The 20,671-nt window shown below is 54.2% G+C and overlaps 2 protein-coding genes across 3 annotated transcripts in view; both read left to right on the plus strand.

The window, feature by feature from the left end:
- The first annotated feature begins 196 nt into the window (after nt 1-196).
- ANAPC2 (anaphase promoting complex subunit 2) lies at nt 197-13,352 on the plus strand. The gene is made up of 13 exons (XM_014952386.1): nt 197-346; nt 1,465-2,087; nt 2,609-2,741; nt 5,757-5,931; nt 6,155-6,274; nt 7,179-7,296; nt 7,386-7,567; nt 8,012-8,153; nt 8,913-8,988; nt 9,581-9,784; nt 11,457-11,586; nt 11,789-12,024; nt 13,030-13,352. The coding sequence occupies exons 1-13, from the start codon at nt 263-265 to the stop codon at nt 13,240-13,242; spliced, it is 2,436 nt and encodes an 811-aa protein (XP_014807872.1). The 5' UTR covers nt 197-262; the 3' UTR covers nt 13,243-13,352.
- A 7,134-nt stretch (nt 13,353-20,486) lies between these two features.
- TOR4A (torsin family 4, member A) overlaps nt 20,487-20,671 on the plus strand; it is a 10,711-nt gene continuing 10,526 nt past the window's right edge. Inside the window, exon 1 of one of the 2 annotated variants that reach the window (XM_014952409.1) lies at nt 20,487-20,594. The gene's annotated coding sequence lies outside the window, so the exon portion shown is untranslated. Of the gene's footprint in view, nt 20,599-20,671 lie in introns of both variants that reach the window. The other variant, XM_014952412.1, reaches the window with a different exon arrangement.

The following is a 20,671-nucleotide window of genomic DNA, read 5'->3' on the forward strand; positions in this document are numbered from 1 at the left end:
CCGAGCCGGCCCTGCAGCCGGTCCCGCTCCGCCTCCTCCTCCCGGATCCTCCCGCTCAGCTCCTCCCGCCGGGCCCGCAGCTCCGCCAGCCCTGGGGGGGACACAGCCGTCAGCCCGCAGCCCCAGCCCCCGCCGCCGAGATCCCCCCCATCCCAGCCCCGCTCACCCTCCCGCAGCTCCGCGTTGTACTCCCGCAGCGCCGGCCCCGGCCCGCCCATCGCCCCGGCCCCGCCGCTCCGCCTCTTCCTGCGGCCCGGCCCGCATGGAGCCGCCGGTGGGCGCGGGGCTCTCCGCCGCCTGGCACACCCTCAGCACCGCCCTGGTGCCGCCCGCCGCCCTGGGGCTGGTGAGCGGGGGGCGAGGGGGGAGCGGGGAGGGAGACCGGGCACGGCCTCGGGGGAGGCGCCGCCGCTCCCCGCCCGCCTCACGCCGCCCTCGGGTCTCCGGGCCTTGGCGGGGCCTGGTGCCCCCGGGGGAGCGGGGCAGGCCCTGACCCCCTGCCGCGGGGAGGCCGAGGTGGCTCCGGCCGCCTCCCCTGGGCCTGGCCGGTGCCCTCCGGATTTCGGGGCTTTGAAGCGGGGGGAACGGCCGGAGCTGGCGGCTGGGGAGGAGGGAAGGGGGGTCTGGGGTGCGGCGGCTCCGGGGGCCGTGGGGGGAAGGCGGTGGGTGTCCGGCCCCCCCCGTGGCGCCAGCCAGGGAGGCGTATGTGCCACAAAGAGGGGCTGCTGGCCACGTTGCTGTGGCTCTGCTCCCTCCCCCAGGGAGCTAACGGGGGCTGAGGAAGGTTTTAGCCCCAAACCTGGCTTTTTAGAGGCCCAAGGGTGGCTTGTGACACAGAACTTGAGGCAACAGAATTGTCAGAGTTGGAAGGGACCTTCTAGAGCCCATCCAGTCCAACTCCCCTGCCAAAGCAGGGCTGCCCAGAGCACAGCACTCAGGAGCATCCAGGCGGGGCTTGAAGATCTCCAGAGAAGGGGACTCCACACCCTCCCTGGGCAGCCTCTGCCAGGGCTCTGCCACCCTCACCCCAAACAAGTTCTTCCTCCCATTGCAGTGGAACTTCCCATGGTCCAGCTTGTGCCCGTTGCCCCTCGTCCTCATCCCTGGGAACCACTCAAAAGGGTCCGGCTCCATCTTCCTTCAACCCACCCTTTAGACACTTGTCAGCATTGATAAGGTCTCCCCTCAGCCTTCTCTTCTCCAGGCTCAAGAGCCCCAGCTCTCTCAGCCTTGTCCTGTCAAAAGGAACAGTCGTGGCTGGTGTTTGGGTGCTGGGCCTGGGGGACGACACTTGTCTTCCAGCAGCAGGCCAAGACTCCAGCAGGTCTCCATGGAGGAACGGTGTTTGACAGCAGAGTCCGTGTCCAATGGGACCCCCCTCATTGGGAGGAGTGGTCTCTCCAGCCGCAGACCCTCCTGGAGAAGTCTGTGCATCCTTAACTCATTCTCCTCTCCGTTTTTCAGGCGGCACCGAGGTCCGACACTGCGGGGCCGCTGAAGGATGCCGAGCTGCGGGCAGCCCTGGAGGTGCTGCGGTGCTACGACTTGCACTCCATCGTGGAGGAGTGGTTCATCGAGGTGCTACAGACGGACCTCCAGGCCAACATAGCTCCTGAGTTCTGGAACTGCATCGGCCAGTATGAAAACACGGCCGAGGAGCCCCAGTGCTCCTCGCTCCTTCTGGACGCCTTTTGTCTTCTCAAGTGCCGCCTGGACCCCTACCTGAACAGCCTGGAGCTTCTGGAGAGGTGGACTAAAGCGGGCTTGCTGCTGGGGACGGGTGCTCAGATGCTGCAAGAAAAGGTCTACACCATGTTCAAAGCTATCCTTTTCTTCTCCACCACCAAGTCCTTCCAGGAGATGATCCAGCAGTTCTACAGCCGCACTTTCAGGATATACATGCGGCAGTGGAAGAAAGGAGAAGATGGAATGAACGAGGGTGAGAGCAGCATGAGTGAGACCGAGCAGGAGAGCGACACGGAGGAGGGCGGAGGAGAGAGCCCGCTGTGCGCAGGCTGCAGCAGCAAGAGAGAGCAGTGCTGGTGCCCCAAAGCCATGGAGCAGTTTCAGCAGCTCAATGACATTCTGTACGTAGGTTACGGGGAGGGTGGCTGTTGCTCAGATGGTCTGGATGGGGAGCAGCAGCAGGTTTTTCTGATAATCTGAAAACAGGAGGAGTTACACATGAGGTCAGGCTGTGCCGTGGTACTGGGTAGAGAACTGGACATAGGGTTTCTGCAGCTGGTTGCCAACTGGTGGCTGAACTAGAGCAGATCTTTAGATGGAGAGTGCCTTCCCGTGTATATAGGGGATGTATGTATATTCCTCTTGCTCTAAGGCCAATTGTCCCCAAAGCAGCAAACTCTTCTAAATGAAAAAGCTTTTGTTGGCTAGAAAATAATCTTCCTAAGGAAGATGGGGTAGCATAGTGTCATGTGTTATCTACATAGCGCGTCTATGGGGGGCTATTGGAGTATTTAAACTGGGAGCCAGGCCTGTGTCTGTGGAGCATGTAGGGAGGAAGGTGCCTACAGCCATTAGATTGTCTTTATTTGCTTGTACCTTCCCCTCCACGCGCTCTGAGCGGGGTCACTCTCTGTGCCTGCAGCCGCCGGCTGAATTTGCTGGAGAGGGTGAGCGCCGACGCCGTCACCACCATCTTGCACAGGATGATCGAGGAGAGGATGGAGCAGCGATGCAGGGGGGAATACGAGCACTCCTTCCTCAACGAGTTCCAGGAGGTAAGGCTGGCGTGGGGCAGCCCAGGGCCCATCCTTTGGGGCTGAGCAGCTGCTGCTCTTACTGCTTGAGCAGCTCAGCCTAAAAGTGAGCCTGAGAACACCTGGGCCAGGGCTGTGACCCCACCATCCCTGGCAGAAGAGCTGGTTAAAATTCCCCGTTTTGATTTTTGCTAGAGGGGAAGGTTTGCTCTCACCTGTGTGTAATGGGCTGTTATATTTCATTTCGTGATGTCCATAGTAATGAGGGAATTTCTGTGGATCTGTTTTACAAACTACAAGATCCATTTTACAAACTACTAGTGCCACCAAGCCTGCAGAGGGCCCTCCCCCTGCGTAGGTGGGCCCATAATTAGAATTTGTGTGGCTTTCTTCTTTCCAATTTTGCTTTCTTCAATTTTTCAGCACCCCTTTCAAACGGGAAGCAAAGATGGGAGGTGATAGTCTGGTATCCATCTCACCCGTGGGCCAAATACAGAATTAAAATCTTCCTTTTCACCCACCCAGTTGTTTTCCTGCTGCCTTAAACCGAGTTTGTGTTGGGCTGTTTACCCAGAGTGACCTTAGAATACAATCCTTCTCTGGGTTATGGCTGTTCCAGGATACAGTCCTGGCTCTGCAGGCGCTCGTTGTTCCTCCATGCGTGACCTTGCCTTTGCCAGTGTTGTGAAGTCAGGTTGCCATGCAGACCCCACCGCTCTGCGGGGTTGCCCTGGTTTCCTTTCTGCTTGCCATGCCGGCCGTTTTTGTCATCTGCAAACATCAGCAGTCATTGTCATTGTGTATTTACTTCCCTTCAGTTGCTGTGCGACGCTGTCTTCATTGGACCTACTGTGAAATGCTTTTGCATGACCTGGAGATTTGTTTAAGGACGTTTTAAGGGCACCAGAGAAAATGCAACCACATTCTGCACCTTGCAGAAGGTCCCCTTGCTCCCACCTCTTCAGAAAAGGCCGATGTGTTTGGCTGCAGAATGTTGGGGGGGAGCAGAATTAGGAAGAGATGATTTTAAGAAAACAAACAAACAACAAAAAAAAGCACAAGGCTGGCAAGCTACAGGTAGAATAGAAGCCTGAGAAACAGCTTGCTGAAAGTACAAGGCTGAGAGCAAACCCCCTTTTCAGACACATGGGCAGCTGTCTGCAGTGTGGGTTGATAATCAGGCTGTAGCAGGAGCACTCAGAGAAGATAAACTCATAGGAAACAATGGGTTGGTTTGATAAAAATTGTATTCCTTTACTGATGCAAAGCAACTCAATTTTATAAGCCTTTCCTTTTGTCCTTTAGGAGAATTCCTCATCAGCTTTTCCCCAGTTTTGCCCAGATCAATGCCCAGTTGTTCTCAGGTTCGTCCTGCCTGGCACTGCCAGAACTGGTGCATTTCTTCTGTCTTTCCTCAGTTGAGTAGATAATTAAGAGCTAACACCAGCCAGACCTTGACTTAGCATTTTTGTTTCAGGCTGTCAGAATCTGCTTATCAAAAATTGCTAATATCCAGTAGCTATTAATACTGAAATACTATCCCAGGAAGTGCCACATATTTGCCAGCTTAGAGGGGAAATGAAAAAAAGCATTTCTTTTGAACATCTGCATATTGTAGTTGAGTGCCTTTGAAATTCGACAATTACACATTTCTCCATAGAAAATGAAATCTCAAAAAATTAACCTTCTGGTGCTCTCTGTTTAGGTTTTTATTTTATTATTTGGTGACAAGGCTGGTATTTGAGGTCTTGGTTTCAAGTGCCTGAGTTTGGTCGGGTGTCTGTGAGTCCTGGGGAGGGCTCATTTGCTCTTTGTTGGTCACAGGAATCATAGAAATTTTGGGCCAAGGATGGTGTGATGGGCGATTTGCTCGTATCCCCATGAAGAGAATAGTCCTGCAAGTATAGAATGGAGTGGAATTCTGCAGGAATAGAATAGCCTGCAAGTTTTTGAATATACCTTATCCTCGTTGGAGCCCAGCACCTACACACAGTCCTCAGTCACCCCTTGTCTTCTCCTGCACATCTGCGTAGGCTATATCCTACAAGAGCAAATGCAAGGTTCTGCACCTGGGCCACAACAATCCTCACCACCAATACAAACTAGGGGGTGAGGTGTCAGAAAGCAGCCCTGAGGAAAGGGACTTGGGGGTGCTGGTGGATGAGAAGCTGGACATGAGCAGGCAGTGGGCACTTGCAGCCCAGAAGGCCAATCCCATCCTGGGCTGCATCAAAAGAAGCGTTGCCAGCAGGTCCAGAGAGGTGATTCTGCCACTTTGCTCTGCTCTGGTGAGACCTCACCTGGAGTATTGTGTGCAGGTCTGGAGCCCTCAATATAAGAAGGACATGGACCTGATAGAGAGGGTCCAGAGGAGGGCCACAAGGATGATCAGGGGGATGGAGCACCTCTGCTCCGAGGACAGGCTGAGGGAGCTGGGGTTGTTCAGCCTGGAGAAGAGGAGGCTCCGGGGAGACCTAATAGCAGCCTTCCAGTACCTGAAGGGGCCTACAGGAAGGCTGGGGAGAGCCTGTTTAGAAAGGCCTGCAGTGACAGGACGAGGGGCAATGGCTTCAAGCTGGAGGGGAACAGATTTAGACTGGAGATGAGGAGAGGGTTCTTCACTGTGAGGGTGGTGGAGCACTGGAACAGGTTGCCCAGGGAGGTGGTTGAGGCCCCTTCCCTGGAGATATTCAAGGTGAGGCTCGACGAGGCCCTGAGCAACCTGGTCTAGTTGGGGGTGTCCCTGCTGACTGTGGGGAGGTGGGACTAGATGGCCTTTGGAGGTCCCTTCCGGCCTGGGCAATTCTATGATTCTATGATTTTATCCTGTATCTTTAGTTAAAGTTCGTGTTCTTCCAGCTGTGCTTTCCCCAGCTATAAGCCAGGCCAGGGTGCAGGAGAGCAGCTGGAGGTGGTACTGGCCTCGGCTACCAGCCCGTTTCTGCTTGCTGCTGGGTGGTGGGGTAAGCGTGGGACGCGGTTGTGCATCCAGCCTGTGGTGTTCACCATCTCCATACCTTCCCTCTCCCTGCGCAGTGGATTGAGAAGGTGATTGGGTGGCTGAGCAGGGTGTTCCTGCAGGACGGTCCCTCGGCACGCTCCTCTCCAGAAGCCAGCAGCACCCTGAAGCGCTGGCGCTGCCATGTCCAAAGGTTCTTCTACCGCATCTACGCCAGCATGCGCATTGAAGAGCTCTTCAGCATCATCCGAGGTAGGTGGGACCCGTTCCGTGTTCCTGGGCTTGGACTGGACGAATGATGGATCTCCTGATGCTCCTGGTGTCTTCACCTCCTGATGCACTGCGCTGTCTGCTCTTGCCTTCCCACGGAGCATGGCGAATGATGGATCTGTCTTCACCTCCTGATGCACTGCACTGTCTGCTCTTGCCTTCCCACGGAGCATGGCACTGTTTCTGATCACTGCTTGGTTTATAGATTTCCCAGAGTCCAAGCCTGCTGTGGAGGACCTCAAGTTCTGCCTGGAAAGGACTAATCAGAGGCAGCAGCTGCTCAGCTCCCTGAAGAGTGCTCTGGAAATGCGACTTCTTCATCCTGGTGGGTTTTTCATCCTCGTGTATGTCATAACACCGTAAGGAGCCTTGGTACGAGTGGAATCTACTGGGAACCATCATCTGATTCCGTGTTTGATGAGCGAGAGGCCACCAGGCTGTGTTGAAATGTGCTTGGGCAGCAGTAGCTGATTATATCCCAGCCCCTTCTTGCCTCATTTTTGCCTCAGTACGGTGAGGGGCTGAGCTAGAAGTTTAGCTTTGGTCCAGGTGGATAAAGGCGTTTTTGTTGTGTGTGGTCTGAGTTTCTAACACACAGTCAGGGCTCAGCCAGTTTCTGGTAGTCTCTGAGCCTGTGTTCAGGGCTGGAACTGGTTTCTTATGAATGATGGATCTGTCATAGAATCATAGAATGGTTTGGGTTGGAAGGGACCTTAAAAGAGTGCTCTGGAAATGCGACTTCTTCATCCTGGTGGGTTTTTCATCCTCGTGTATGTCATAACACCGTAAGGAGCCTTGGCACGAGTGGAATCTACTGGGAACCATCATCTGATTCCGTGTTTGATGAGCGAGAGGCCACCAGGCTGTGTTGTAATGTGCTTGGGCAGCAGTAGCTGATTATATCCCAGCCCCTTCTTGCCTCATTTTTGCCTCAGTATGGTGAGGGGCTGAGCTAGAAGTTTAGCTTTGGTCCAGGTGGATAAAGGCGTTTTTGTTGTGTGTGGTCTGAGTTTCTAACACACAGTCAGGGCTCAGCCAGTTTCTGGTAGTCTCTGAGCCTGTGTTCAGGGCTGGAACTGGTTTCTTGGCCACATGGATCCGGTCTGTCCCCTTGGCTGGGGCAGCAGGGCAGCAAGCCCTTGGCCTCCAACTGTAGATCGGACAGAGGGGCTTGGAGCACCCAAGCCATTGCTCTGGGACTCTTGACTCCCTCTGCCCCTCTCCTCTAGGAGTCAACACATCCGACATCATCACTCTCTATATCTCGGCCATCAAGGCCTTGAGGGAGCTTGACCCCTCCATGGTGATCCTGGAGGTCGCCTGCGAGCCCATCAGGAAGTATCTGAGGTAAGAGGCTCATGGGCTCAGTCTTTTGCACTCCCTTTCTCCCCCTCTGCTCCCCCTTCACTTGCTCTGTGTCTCTTGCCTGTTGGCAGGACCCGGGAGGACACGGTGCGGCAGATCGTGGCCGGGCTCACAGGGGATGCTGAGGGCTCTGGTGACCTCGCAAACGAGCTCTCGAAAGCTGACCCAGTGACCCTGGAGAACGGCCAGGAGAGTGATGATGACATCGCAGAACCAGGGGACTGGGTTCCTGACCCAGTTGATGCAGATCCAGGTTAGTTGTCAAGACCAGAAGTCCCAGCAGCTGGGCTCTGGCGGGCTGTAATCACAGAATGCTATGGGGTTGGCAGGGACCTCTGGAGATCATCCAGTCCAACCCCCTGCCAGAGCAGGGTCACCCAGAGCAGGTCCCACAGGAACGTGTCCAGGTGGGTTTGAATGTCTCCAGAGAAGGAGACTCCACCACCTCTCTGGGCAGCCTCTTCCAGGGCTCTGCTGCCCTCAAAATAAAGAAGTTCCTCGTCATGTTCGGATGGAACTTTCTATGTTCCAGTTTGTGCCCGTTCCCTCTTGTCCTGCCACTGGGCACCACTGAAAAAAGCCTGACCCCATCCCCCTGTCACAGCCTTGAGCAGCTCCTCTGCCAGTCCTCCAGAGCTGAGCTGGGCTGGGCCAGGTCCCTGCTAACCTCCCACTGTCGTCTGCTGGATCTCCCTAGGAAAGTCGAGCTCCAAGCGTCGGTCCTCGGACATCATCAGCCTCCTGGTGAGCATCTATGGCAGCAAGGACCTGTTTATCAACGAGTACCGCACGCTTCTGGCTGACCGGCTGCTGCATCAGTTCAACTACAGTGCTGAGAGGTGAGCTCCCCGTGCCCAGCCCCAGGGCTTTCCCTGGCAAAATCCCCTGATCCCTGTGTGCTTTGGGCTGGGTCTGATGAGTGGCTGTTTCTGGAGCAGGAATGTCTTTGGCCGTTTCGTCTGCAGCTTTGGGTTGGCACAGAGAATTTAATGTGCTCCCCTCTCCTCGGGCTGCATCCTGCCCAGTCCTGCCCTTGGCTTGCACTGACAGGGCAGTGTGTAGGAAATTGGAGGCACCGACACCTCCCTAGCTCCATCCCACATGTTCTGGTGGCCCTCACAGCCTGCTCAGGCTGCTTAGGGTCAGCAGAAGGTGTTGAAGTAAGAAAGAAAGGGATGAAGCATCAGGAAACCCCAGTTGCAGCCCAACTCTGTTTCTTGATTCAACACTTGCAGTGGTCTTCCTTCCCGTGAGATGCAGCTGGTGTGAGCCACCTCTGGGATGGGCCATCTCGGGCAAGTGGCTCGCCAGACGCTGAGGTTGGCCTGTGCTGTCGAGGGGGAGGGCTGTGTGCCACCTTCCTCCAAATAAAAGGGATGGGAGGGTTTTCGAAAAGTTGCTGACCTACAGAGGAAGTGACTATTCCTCACTTAGATGCTAGAAAACATCCTGTTGAGATAACGTACCCTGCAGGGCTTCCTAGGAAGAGCTCCCTTGTGCCAGGGACTACCTTTCTTGGCTGTGTTGGAAGGGGTGGAGGCCAAGCCGGGCTCGTCCATCTGAGGGACCTGGGGCTCATCTGTTGTTTCTCTTATCAGGGAAATCCGCAATGTGGAGCTGCTGAAGCTGCGGTTTGGTGAAGCTCAGATGCACTATTGTGAAGTCATGTTAAAAGTAATTTATTTTTTTTTTTTTAAATAAAATTAAAGTCCTGGGTGTTTGAGCTCCTTGGGGAAGGGAAAGGACTTGAGGAGTGACCCAAAAAGGGTCTTTTAGGACAGTGGGGGTTCCAAAATCCCGGTGAGGGGGCTGATCCGTGACAGGCAGAAGCACATTCCAAATCATTTCTGGTTTTTAAGCCCCGTGGGTTGGGTTATCGACTCTGGGGGATGGTTGCCCTGGTGCTGTTGTCCCTCCAGCCCTTCCTGCAGTGCAGTATTTGGGCACTGAAGAGCTGGGCTCTTCCAGCTCCTCTAGGGTTGGGAGTCTGGAGTTTAATTCACTTGAAGCAGTGTGGGAAGAACACAGGTCTGGAGGGACTCTGGTGTAGGCTAGTGTTGAGTTGTAATCCTTTCCTCAGCCTCCCCACAAGTGTTTCTGAGTATCTAACAGAATTTCTAGTGGACACACACCATCATGTCCCTTCCAATGTCCCCGTCATCATTTGGAGACAACCCTAGTCACCTTGTTTGAGCATCTCCTTTACTAAGGGTTGGCAGTGGCTTGGGAGAGAAGGATCTACCTTTGCTTCCTCTGCCTTTTCCAGGATATGGCTGACTCGCGGCGCATTAATGCCAACATCCGTGATGAGGAAGAGAAACTCCCGGAGGAGGAGAGGCCACCCTTCAGCCTCGTCGCCGTTATCCTGTCGAGTGAGTTCTGGCCACCACTGAAAGAGGAGAAACTGGAGCTTCCAGAGCAGGTCAAGGAAGCCATGGAAGCCTATTCCAAGAAGTATGAGAAATTAAAGGTAACACACCTCCTTAAAACAGGTGTATGCTGTTCACACTTCCTTATATTGTATGTTTTTTGCAGAGTCACCTTTAACATCCATTAAATTTTAACTGCTGGTACCACACACTGTTTTGGTGGAATCCCAAAGTCCTTCAGCTTGGAGTTGGGTGCAGAAGCTGCGCTCCCTTAGCTATTGCTGAAAGAAGGGTTATCTCTTTATTCGGTGCCTGGGTCATTGTGGTGATTGCAGTTGTGGAATAGAATTCTCTAAAATATGCCAGTGTTTGTTAGTTAGATGGATACTGAGGTGGAAGTTCTTGAGCATCTTAAACCTGGTCTAAGCTTGTTGGCCGAAATTCTACAGTAGTAAGAGCAACATCCTGTCTCTGTTGGATCTCTCTTATTCACTGCTCTGGCACCTCCTCCCCTGTTTGTCCTCTTGAAAAGAAGCTCTTTTAACGTGGTCTCATTTTAAGCTTCACTGTTCATCTGATGTTGGGTGAATGATGCTTCCTCTTCTCTCTGTGGTCTCTCCTGGGTTGTTTCATTTGTTTCTGGAGGGTCCCTGAGCTCCACGTTAAGCACTTCAGGTGCAAGCAGTTTTGGTCAGTTTGGCTGTGGCTCAGAGACTGAACCCTTGCCTTTATAAACAGCATGGAGAGGTAGAGGAGAGGCACACAGAGCAAGTGTGAGCGGCCACACAGCGTTCTTCTGTTCTCCAGGCCCTTGATCGTGGCAGTTAGTCAGACAGAGAAGGCTGAGGCACGTCTTGCTCTGCTCACACAGGATGGGTTGCAACCAGGAGCATCTGTCTGGAAGTGAAGGAGAGATGTAGGTCACTTCCAGAGCTCTGGTCTTGCCTTTCTCACCTTGCAGCTTCTCATCTGGTGGAGTGGGTGATTCCAGTCCACCTGCCGTGCCTGTGTAGTGTCTGTGCACACACTGATGGTTCTTTGCAGCCAACCTGAACACAGTTTGGTGTCTCATGCAGGTGTTTTTGACTGCCCACTTGTGTTCTCATTCTAGGCTTGATTTTTCTATATCCTTACTTAAACTTGTTATTACACACCAGGTGATGCATGCCACGAGGCTGGGAACCTCATGGCTCTAGGTCCTGTCTCTTCTCTGGCTGTAGCTTCGTGCCAGATGTTGATGCCATCTGATTTCTGTGCCGGCAAAACATTGGGTAGGAGAGGATGCGGGAGGGGATGCAAGGGATGCAAGGATGCTCAGGGGACTCAAGAGCATCCCTGAGCATCCCTCAGCCTTCAAAACAAGCAGTGTTCTTTTTGCTGCTGTATCAGAAGAGTATTCTGTCTCTTCTGAGGAAATCCTGCCCCAGATCAGCATTTATTTTCTGGTAGGACTTTCCCAAGAGTGGTCTAGTTGGTCTTCCAGTGTTTCTTCAACCCATGCTTACCCTACCAGCGAGCTGAGTGACCGGCTTTCAGGCAGGAGAGGAGAATTGGTCTTGGACAAGGGCTGAACAGCAACGTGTGTCAAGGAGGATGTTTCCCATGATGGGCAGAGGACGGTTGGGTGGTGGCAGTGCTGGGTGACTTATGAGGAGGGGGGCAGCTTTTGTGTCTGGCAGAGACCCTGGTGGTAGGGGGGTGTTTGCAATAACGCAGCACTTGGTGGTTCCTGTTAGAAGATCTGCTGTGAGTGGCTCCTTCTTCCTTTTCCAGGCCATGAGGACCCTGAACTGGAAGTACCACCTGGGCCTGGTGAGCTTGGACGTGGAGCTGGCAGATCGCACCCTCTCCCTGTCGGTCTCTCCCGTGCACGCTGCCATCATCCTGCACTTCCAGACCAAGAGTGAGTCCTGTGGCAGAGGCACAGCGTTACCCCCTGTGTCTCTGGGCTTCTTGTGGGTGGGTGGGAAGGGACACGTTGCTTGGGCTCTGAGATCTCTGGTAGCAGGACCAAGACCTGGTTCGTGGGCTTGGATCTACCACAAGGCTCAGCACCTCCTGGGCTGGTGTCCCGGGCTTTTCTCTGATATCCGTGGTCTCTGCAGGTACGTGGACACTGACAGAGCTCAGTGAAGTGCTCAAGGTGCCCGAGACGTCGCTGAAGCGTAAGATGACTCTGTGGCTGCAGCAGGGGGTCCTGCGTGAAGAGCCCCAAGGCACCTTCACCGTCATTGAGGAGGAGCAGAAGGACCAGGTGGAGAAGGTCGTTCTGATAGACAGCGACGAGGAGGGGGACTCTGCCATGGCCTCGCAGGCTGACCAGAAAGAGGAAGAGCTGCAGGTACCTGTCCCTGTGTCTCGGCTGCTTGCGAAGCCACCAGGACAGTGCAAACATCCTGTGCTTTGGGTTTCAGGGAGTCTGATCAAGATGATGGATTCAATTTGCGCTTGGGATTAGCGTTTTCCACTGGCTCAGTCCAGAGTTTTTTTGAATCAATGACTGGTGCTGGATCGCAGCCTCCTCTCCAGAAAGGTGCCCGGCTGCTGAGCCAGGCAACCATTTGGACATCTCTAAATCTGTTTTTTCAGTTTAGAAAAAAAACAAACCAAAAATTCTGAGACATGATTTCATATTTGAAAACAGCCGTAACTTATTTGGATTCACCCAAGCAGTGCTGTTTGGCACTTAGACTGCCAAGAAGGCTTTACCCAGCACTAACAGCTGGACCTTTGCCGTCTCTGTGTTGTGGTTCCTGGACACTTCCAGTGCTTTTCCTACCCGTGTGTGGGGTGTGTGTGTGTGTTGTGCCTCTGTGAACCACACAGTTGTCATACTGGTGTTTATCCACTGTGGGTCATGCACGTACTGCACGTCAGACCCTGCTTCCTAGCTGTGTCCCAGCACCGCATGTTTCCTGTTAAAAGACCACACGCTCATGGCCAAGAGCAGAACTTACTGGCACAGCCCTGCCCTGCTTTTGGGATATGGGATCACAGAATCATGGAATCGTCTGGGTTGGAAGGGACCTTCTAGATCATCAAGTCCAACCATCAACCCAACACTGACAAACCCACCACTGACCCATGTCCCTCAGCACCACGTCTGCCCGGCTTTTAAATACCTCCAGGGGTGGTGACTCCACCACTGCCCTGGGCAGCCTGTTCCAAGGCCTGATACCCCTTTTAGTGTAAACATTTTTCCCACTATCCATCCCAAACCTCCCCTGGCGCAACTTGAGGCCGTTTCCTCTTGTCCTAGTCCTTATCCTGTCCTCGCTGATGCACCCCTTTTCTTCACAGTACAGATGTCGGTGGGATTTACTGTTCCTTTGTGTCCCCTCTGCAGCTGTTCTGGACGTACATCCAGGCCATGCTGACCAACCTGGAGAGCCTGTCCTTGGAGAGGATCCACAGCATGCTGAAGATGTTCGTGATGACAGGCCCGGTGGTTACAGAAATCGATATACAAGAGCTGCAGGGCTTTCTCCAGAAGAAGGTCCGGGACCAGCAGCTCATCTACTCCGGAGGTGTCTATCGCCTGCCCAAGAACTGCAACTAGACTTTGAGTGTCCTTGTGTTCCCCCTCTGTGTCACTTCTCCGTGCCCGTGCTTGTCCCCATCCCCTGAGTGTCCCCCAGCTCTCTGCCTCCGCTGGGCAGTTTCTCTGCTCAGCAGAGGGGTTTGCTGTGGCCTCCTCCCCACACGGGTCTCCTTTTCGTCCCCTGAGTGTCCCCCAGCTCTCTGCCTCCTCTGGGCAGTTTCTCTGCTCGGCAGGGGGGGTTTGCTGTGGCCTCCTCCCCACACGGGTCTCCTTTTCCACATGGAGACAGCTCAGCAGCAGTGGGGGCTGTGCACCCCACAACTTCTGGGGCTGGGCCTGCTCCCCACATCGCTTTTCCTCCCATTCTTGAGTGGCTGGGCAGTTTCTCTGCTCAGCAGAGGGGTTTGCTGTGGCCTCCTCCCCACACGGGTCTGGGCAGTTTCTCTGCTCGGCAGGGGGGGTTTGCTGTGGCCTCCTCCCCACACGGGTCTCCTTTTCCACATGGAGACAGCTCAGCAGCAGTGGGGGCTGTGCACCCCACAACTTCTGGGGCTGGGCCTGCTCCCCACATCGCTTTTCCTCCCATTCTTGAGTGTCTGGGCCCACTTCACTGGTTAATAAAAAGCAGTTTTCTTTTTCAGATGGTACCAGCTCTTTTCTCTCCCCTCGGCAGAGCCTTCCCACGCTGGAGGGTGGGCAGGAAACCCCCCCGTCTGCCGGGCACCGTCCCCCTTTGGCTGGGGCTCCATCTGTAGCCCCGGGAGGGTCTGGGAGGGGGCCGTTGGCTCCAGTTGCTGTCTGGGTCTCTGTGTGTGGCTAAAACAACATCTCGCAGCTGGCTCTGATGAGCAAGACCCTACACAGAGTCAAGTGTCCCTGCTGTCTCCTTTGGCTTACGCCAGGGAGACTCCAGGGTCTGTGCACCCTTGTTTGGGGGGAGGAAGACTCCAGGGTCTGTGCACCCTTGTTTGGGACTCTGAAATTGCGTGGAGTAATTTTGTTGTGGGATGAAGAATGCTTTAGATGGATGAGACGTAGCGGTTCTTCAGGGAAAGCTGTTTAGTCCTGGAGGGTAAATTAGTGGATTACGCAGACACTGGTGGGATTGCTTTATTATGGCACAAATAGGTGTCTCCCCACACCACACCATCCCTTCAGGGTATCATCTGGGTGAGCTTCAGAGTTACTGGCACTGCTGAGATCCAGGAGTCAGTTCGAGGGGATAATCCCGGAGCTCGATGGTTGAACATCACGTCCCCAGCCTGGGTACAAGATGGGGCAATGGCTTTTGGGATTGTGCTCTGTCTCCAGAGCGTTTGGGGTTCCTCACTCCTGCTTTCCGGGGGGGTTTTGCTCGTCAGCAGGAATGTGCTGGGGAAATCTGCCTTTTTCTGAAGATTTGCTTTCTGCGAAGCAATGAATGAGTTTCCACAGCCCGAGGAGTCTTTCCCCTCCTCTGCTGAATCTTCTGTCCCAGCCCATGGGCACTGGAGCCACTGAGATACCCACTGGCCACACTCAAAACCCCGGAGCAGCCTGTAACCCTGGCTGGGCCGCTGGGTGTCCAGGTGTGTGAGGGACTCGTGGAACACAGTAAACAACCTGTATTTAACATTTACCCTTGTTTTTTAATGCCTAAAGGCCTGGAAGTCCCACGCTGTGGGATCCTTCCTGCAGCTGCAGGCAGCAGGGGACGGGGCTTCTCTGTCCCTTGTGCACGTCCACGGCTGTTCCTGTGGGTGAGGGCACGTGTTCTTGTTTCCCTGGGGCACTTTACTCCAGGCTCGTGGTCCTGGGGCACGAGGAGCTGGTTGGCGTGTTCTGTTGTGAAGCTTTAAATGGTCCTTGTGCTGTCGGGGCTCTGTTAATAACGAAATAAACCCCGGTCTGTGAAGGTGTAGAGTGTTACTGCAGGTAAAGCTAAGATGGATGAGCAGCAGATAATCCCAAATGGCAGCAGACAGGGAGGGAAACCCACGCCTGAAGGCACAAGGAGCCCCACCAGGCCCTTGTAGGACATCAGGCTGGATCTGTTGTCTTCTGAGGTTGGGTTGGGGTGGCCAGGAGACAGCACTGGTGGGGTCATCACTGCACCCAGTGTGGGATACAGCTGGGGACAGCCCTGGGAGCCACATGTCAAGGCCACGAGACCCAAATTCTTGTTGAACAGCAGCTGGTGTGACCCCAGGCAGAGGTCTCTGCTGCCTGCTTGGAGCTTCTCCAACAGGTCTTGGTGGGTTCTCCCTCCCCAGTTTCAGAGCCAGGAAACTCCTTGTAGCAAACATCTTCTGGGGACTTCTCCACGTTCCCTCAAAGGCTGCTCAGCTCCTGGTGCCCTTGCTCAGCTCAGCCAACACTCAATAAATGAGAGGAGCCCACGGGTGCCTGGGCTCCATCCAAACCCCACGTGCTGTGAGAGGGGCCAAGATGTGGGCAGGTTGTGTGGACATCCCTGGAGGACACCTCTTTCCTGTCTGTGCTGCAGGTGCAGAGCTGCATTTTATTTATTTTCGTTTATTTATTTTATTTTATTTTTTTCAGGAAAGCAAGCTGCTGGAGCAGATGGAAGCATCTGGCGAGGTGGGCAGCTGGGGGGTGTCTGCTGGTGGTGGGAGCTGGAGCTGCTCAGGGTGAGCTGTGACACATCCTGCTCCACGTCTGGGTGCGCTGCGGCCGCCGCGGGGCAGGAAAACAGCACTTTTTGATCTTTTGAGATCAAAGGAACCCCCAGCTGTGCAGCGCCGCTGCGGGGCTGCGGGGAACTGGGGCTGTCCCAGTTTGTCGCCAACTTAACCTAGAAACAAAGCAAGCACTGAAAGTGAGGAGTGTTACGTTCTTCATGGTGCCTTTCATCCATATCCTTACCCAGGGTCCAGTACTGGGATGATGACAATTAGGAGTTGAATACTGGGCTGTTCACGCTGCTCCCACCACTCAGCAGAGTAAATCCTGGATATTTCCAGCTGAAAAAAAACCAGCACTAAAACCCAGGAATTCCTTAGTTCCAGCTGAAAAAAAAACCAGCACTAAAACCCAGGAATTCACCTTCCTAAATTGAAACCAATTTAATCTGGAGGGTGGAGGAGGAAGACAAGCAGAAATAGTCAAGTGTGAACACTTATTATTCTCATATTTTTCTTTTTGTATATGGAACTATTAATATCAGTCTTGGAAACGTGTCTCATTCCTTTGCTATGGCCTCTTGACATAAACGACAGATATTTCTGTTTTCCACTCACTCAATACACATGCTGCCTATCCTCCACTGCCCACCAGTCATTTGGAATGTGACCTAAAATCGAACAACCTTATTTGAAAAAAGCTTCCCCTAAAGAACACTCACATAAGCATAAGGAAAATAGGTTTTTCTTTCATTACACCAAGACGTGGACAGCTGCTGGGGCAAGGAACGTGGCCACCAGTGACCCCAGGGCGCCCACTGGTTTGGCTTTGCTTATAGATGCAAAAAATACATGCAAGAAAAACCAAACCCCAAAAACATGGTCTCAAGTTACACCAGGGGAGGTTCAGGCTGGATATTAGGAAAAATTTTTTCACTGAAAGGGTCATCAGCCATTGGAATGGGCTGCCCAGGGAAGGGGTTGAGGCCCCATCCCTGGAGGTGTTCAAAAGACGGGTTGATGTAGTGCTGGGAGGTATGGTTTAGTTTTCTTTTTGCTTGCTGTGTGGGTGTTTATTTTTGTCAAAACTAGGTTGACGGTTGGACAAGATGATCTTTAAGGTCCCTTCCAACCTAGAAGATTCTGTGATTCTATTTATTTATTTATGTGTGAGTGCAGGTGGATGTTTTCCTCCCGCAGCACTTCCTCAACCCCCAGGGCAGGGTGCTGTGGGGCAGGCAGGGTGCTGTGGGGCAGGCAGGGTGCTGTGGGGCAGGCAGTGTGCCCCAGCCGTGCCCTGTCCTCACGAGCTCTCCCAGCCCTGTGGTGACACAGCTGGGGCCACATCCAGCCACGGCAGCGCCACCAAGATCATGTAGGGAAGGGCATGGGATGAGCATCTCTCCTGCCCTCATCTTTCCCAGCTTCCCCAAAGCTCCCCCCAAGGGATGGGCCTTTGGGGTGTGATGAGTGTGTCCGTCCTGAGCCGGGAGGTGGCCATCACCGCCACCGTGGAGGGGACCTGGAGCTGCTTCTCTCCCTGCGGGAGGTCCCGGCGTGACCGAGCCAGAGCCACCGGGTGAGTCGTGGTGCGGTCGTTTCAAAGGGTGACAACAGTGGAAACCCTGGTTTGATGAGCGTTTCGGCTTTTATGGAATGTAAAACTCTTAAAATTAATTGAAACAAGCTGGAAATGCAGTTTTTCAGCCTGAACAGAGGCAGCTGGAAGGGAAAAAAAGGACTTTGGGCTTTTCCCTGCTCGGTTTGCCGTGCAGCCACCTTCCTTCAAGCTGGAGCCACATCTGCTGGCTGAGGGGAAGCCCCGTCCCGAGTCCCACACCTTTGCAAATCGCTTCTATTTTTAAAGAAAAGAAAGAAAAAAAATATATAGCTTGAAAAAAGTTTGTAAAATCCCATTTCTTTACTCCTTGGATGCTTGGAAATGGCCTCAGTTCCTCTGGGGTGTTTCACAGACGCCCTCGTTGCGCACCGCAAACCCTTTGGGTGAAGGCTCGTTTCACGGGAAGCGTCACGATGATTTTCTCTGATCAGCCCTTGTGAAATGAGTCACCTTTTGTGGCCTTGAGGAATGCTGGCGGGAGGGAGCTGCCCGGGTGACCGTCCCACCCATCATCGCAGGAGACCCGCTCGCCGCTCTCCATCTTTTCCAAATTATTTCTCACATTTTTCATTTTTCCCCCTCAATTATCCCCTTTTTTTCCCCAATGTGAGCAGCAGGGTGACCCCAAAGCTCCCTAGGGCAGCACCACGTGCTGTTGGTCCCTGCCTTCTCCCATCGCTGGCCCTGGCACCCACCCCTGTTGCCACCCTGGCCCAGAGCCGGGCCGGCACGATGGTGACCTTCCCGGTGGCCCTGTGACGCCGCCAAGGCCGGCACGTGAGGAGGTGAAACTGCCAAAGACATTTTTCTTTGGTTTTTTCCTTATTTTTTAATGTCTTAGTGAGGTGGGGATGGAGCTCAGCTGCAGGAGAAAGAAGCAGAGGATTTAAATTGGGTTTTAGGATCCATCCTCTGCACCGGCGGTCCTTGAATGGCTTTAAAAAAAGAAAATAGATAAAAATCCTCGCTTCGCTTCAAAAAAAAGCCATCACCCTCATTTAGACTTGGGTTTTAGGATCCATCCTCTGCGCCGGCGGTCCTTGAACGGCTTTAAAAAAAGAAAATAGATAAAAATCCTCGCTTCGCTTCAAAAAAAAGCCATCACCCTCATTTACCTTGGTCTATTTATAAACTGTTTAGAAGGGCCATGATAACCCAAGCAGGATGCGGTGTCCCTAGAAGGGACGTTCCCTGGCCCACAGATAAACTGTTTGGGTTATTTAGGACGTGTTAAAGCCAGGCTGTTTACGAAGGTTGGAAATTCTTGCGAAGAGCGGGATTGGGAAGAGCACGGGGTCCGGCTCCGTGGGCCCAGGACTGTATCCTGTCCCGGGGGAGGGTGTCACTGAGCTGAACCTGGTTTTACCCCGAGCAAGCGACCGATCCTGCTTCTCACTGATGGGTTTGGGATGCAGGAGGGCTGACGGCGCGGAGGGACCCTGCGGGAGCCAGGGGCTGGAGCAGAAATTCGGAGCAGATCGACACAAGGTGGGTGATGATCTGGGCCTGGAGCATCTCCCTTATGAGAAAGGCTGAGGGACTTGGGTCTCTTTAGTCTGGAGAAGAGAAGGCTGAGGGGGGATCTGATCAACACCTATAAATACTTCAAGGGTGGGTGTCAGGAGGATGGGGCCAGGCTTTTTTCAGTGGTGCCCAGGGACAGGACAAGAGGAAATGGGCATAAATTTGAATATAAGAAGTTCCACCTACACATGAGGAGGAACTTCTTTCCTGTGAGGGTGGCAGAGCCCTGGCAGAGGCTGCCCAGGGAGGTGGTGGAGTCTTATTCTCTGGAGACATTCAAACCCACCTGGACATGTTCCTGTGGGACCTGCTCTGGGTGGCCCTGCTCTGGCAGGGGGTTGGACTGGATGATCTCCAGAGGTCCCTTCCAACTCCGTAGCATTCTGTGATTCTGTGATATAAAAGGAAAAAAATCCCTCACCCATCGCTGATGTGACTGGGGAGTCGGGGGTGGTCGGTAGCACCGTAAAAATGCTCAGAAAAAGGATCATCTGGGTCTGGAGATGTCCCTGCAGGGCTGCTGCCCCGTCTGCGCGGGCAGCCCCACGCCGAGGAACCCGCTGCCCACCGTGGGAAAGATTATTTTACCATATGTTTTCATTCTTCCCTTTTTGGGGAAGCAGGAGGGGCCGGCTCCGAGGCCGGGGGCCGTGGTGCTGCTTGGGATTTCTGTGTCCCCACCCTGGTGGCATTTCCCCTTCTCCATTGCAGGCTCTCACTTTCTATTTCGGGGCTCCTTGCCCACTCCCTGCCCGCCCCAGCTTTGCACCCACGGGGGTATTTCTGACCCCTACACACATTTTCCCGGCAGTTCCAAGCCTGTGACCTCTTCGGCCTTTTTTTGCTTACTTTTTTTTGACAGATTTCCTCCTTTTTCTAAAGTTTTTCCAATGTGAGGCTGGTGGGATGGTGGGGATGGGACCCCCTGTCCCAGTGTCGCTGGGGTTCACCCTGAGCCCGTTCTGGGCTCTCAGCTCCCGCAATGCCCCCCTCCCAGAGGGACTCTCTGGGTGTTCCAGGGGGGATTTGGGAAATTGGGGACCCCAGGGGTTCACTTGTCTTATTCTGGTTTCCCGGGGGAGCGGAGGGACTGGGAGCGTTCGCACGTGTCAGGGCTGCAGCCGCCGCTAATGAGCCCTGGAGGCGTTTCAGCTCAAAAGGCGACGTGCCAAAAAACAGAGGAAAAAAAATCTAAAATTGTTGTATAAGTCGGTGCCACCCACCCAAAGTGGCCACCTTGACCTTTCTGGTGGGTACCAACGCTGGGGGCTGCCCATCGCCTGCGGGTACCCAAACCGGCGGGTGCCGGTTGGTGACTGGTACCAAAATCTGGGCTCGGTGGCCCTCGTCTCCCCATCCTGGGGGCTTTCTTGCCCCTTTTCCCCTGGGGTGGCCCACAGGGGAGGGGGGGGCAGAGCCGTGGGAGAGGCCGTGTTTGCGCAGGATTTGCATTCGTGGCTCTGCAGGAAGGGCCGTGGCACCCGCGGCCTCTCCTCACCGAGCCCGGCCCGGCCGCTGCTTCCTCCTCGCCTGGGGCCCGGCCGGGGGGGGCTTGGCCTCCACACCACCAGGGACACAGGGGTCACAAGGCTTGTGGCCCCCCCCAAGGTGAGTGGGGGGGACTAGGGTTGGGGGGAGAGAGGGCTGGCCCCAATGCGCAACGCTCCTGCCCCTGCCCCAG

Source organism: Calidris pugnax, unplaced genomic scaffold (assembly GCF_001431845.1).
Source record: "Calidris pugnax isolate Ruff unplaced genomic scaffold, ASM143184v1 scaffold135, whole genome shotgun sequence".
Lineage (NCBI taxonomy): Eukaryota > Metazoa > Chordata > Aves > Charadriiformes > Scolopacidae > Calidris > Calidris pugnax.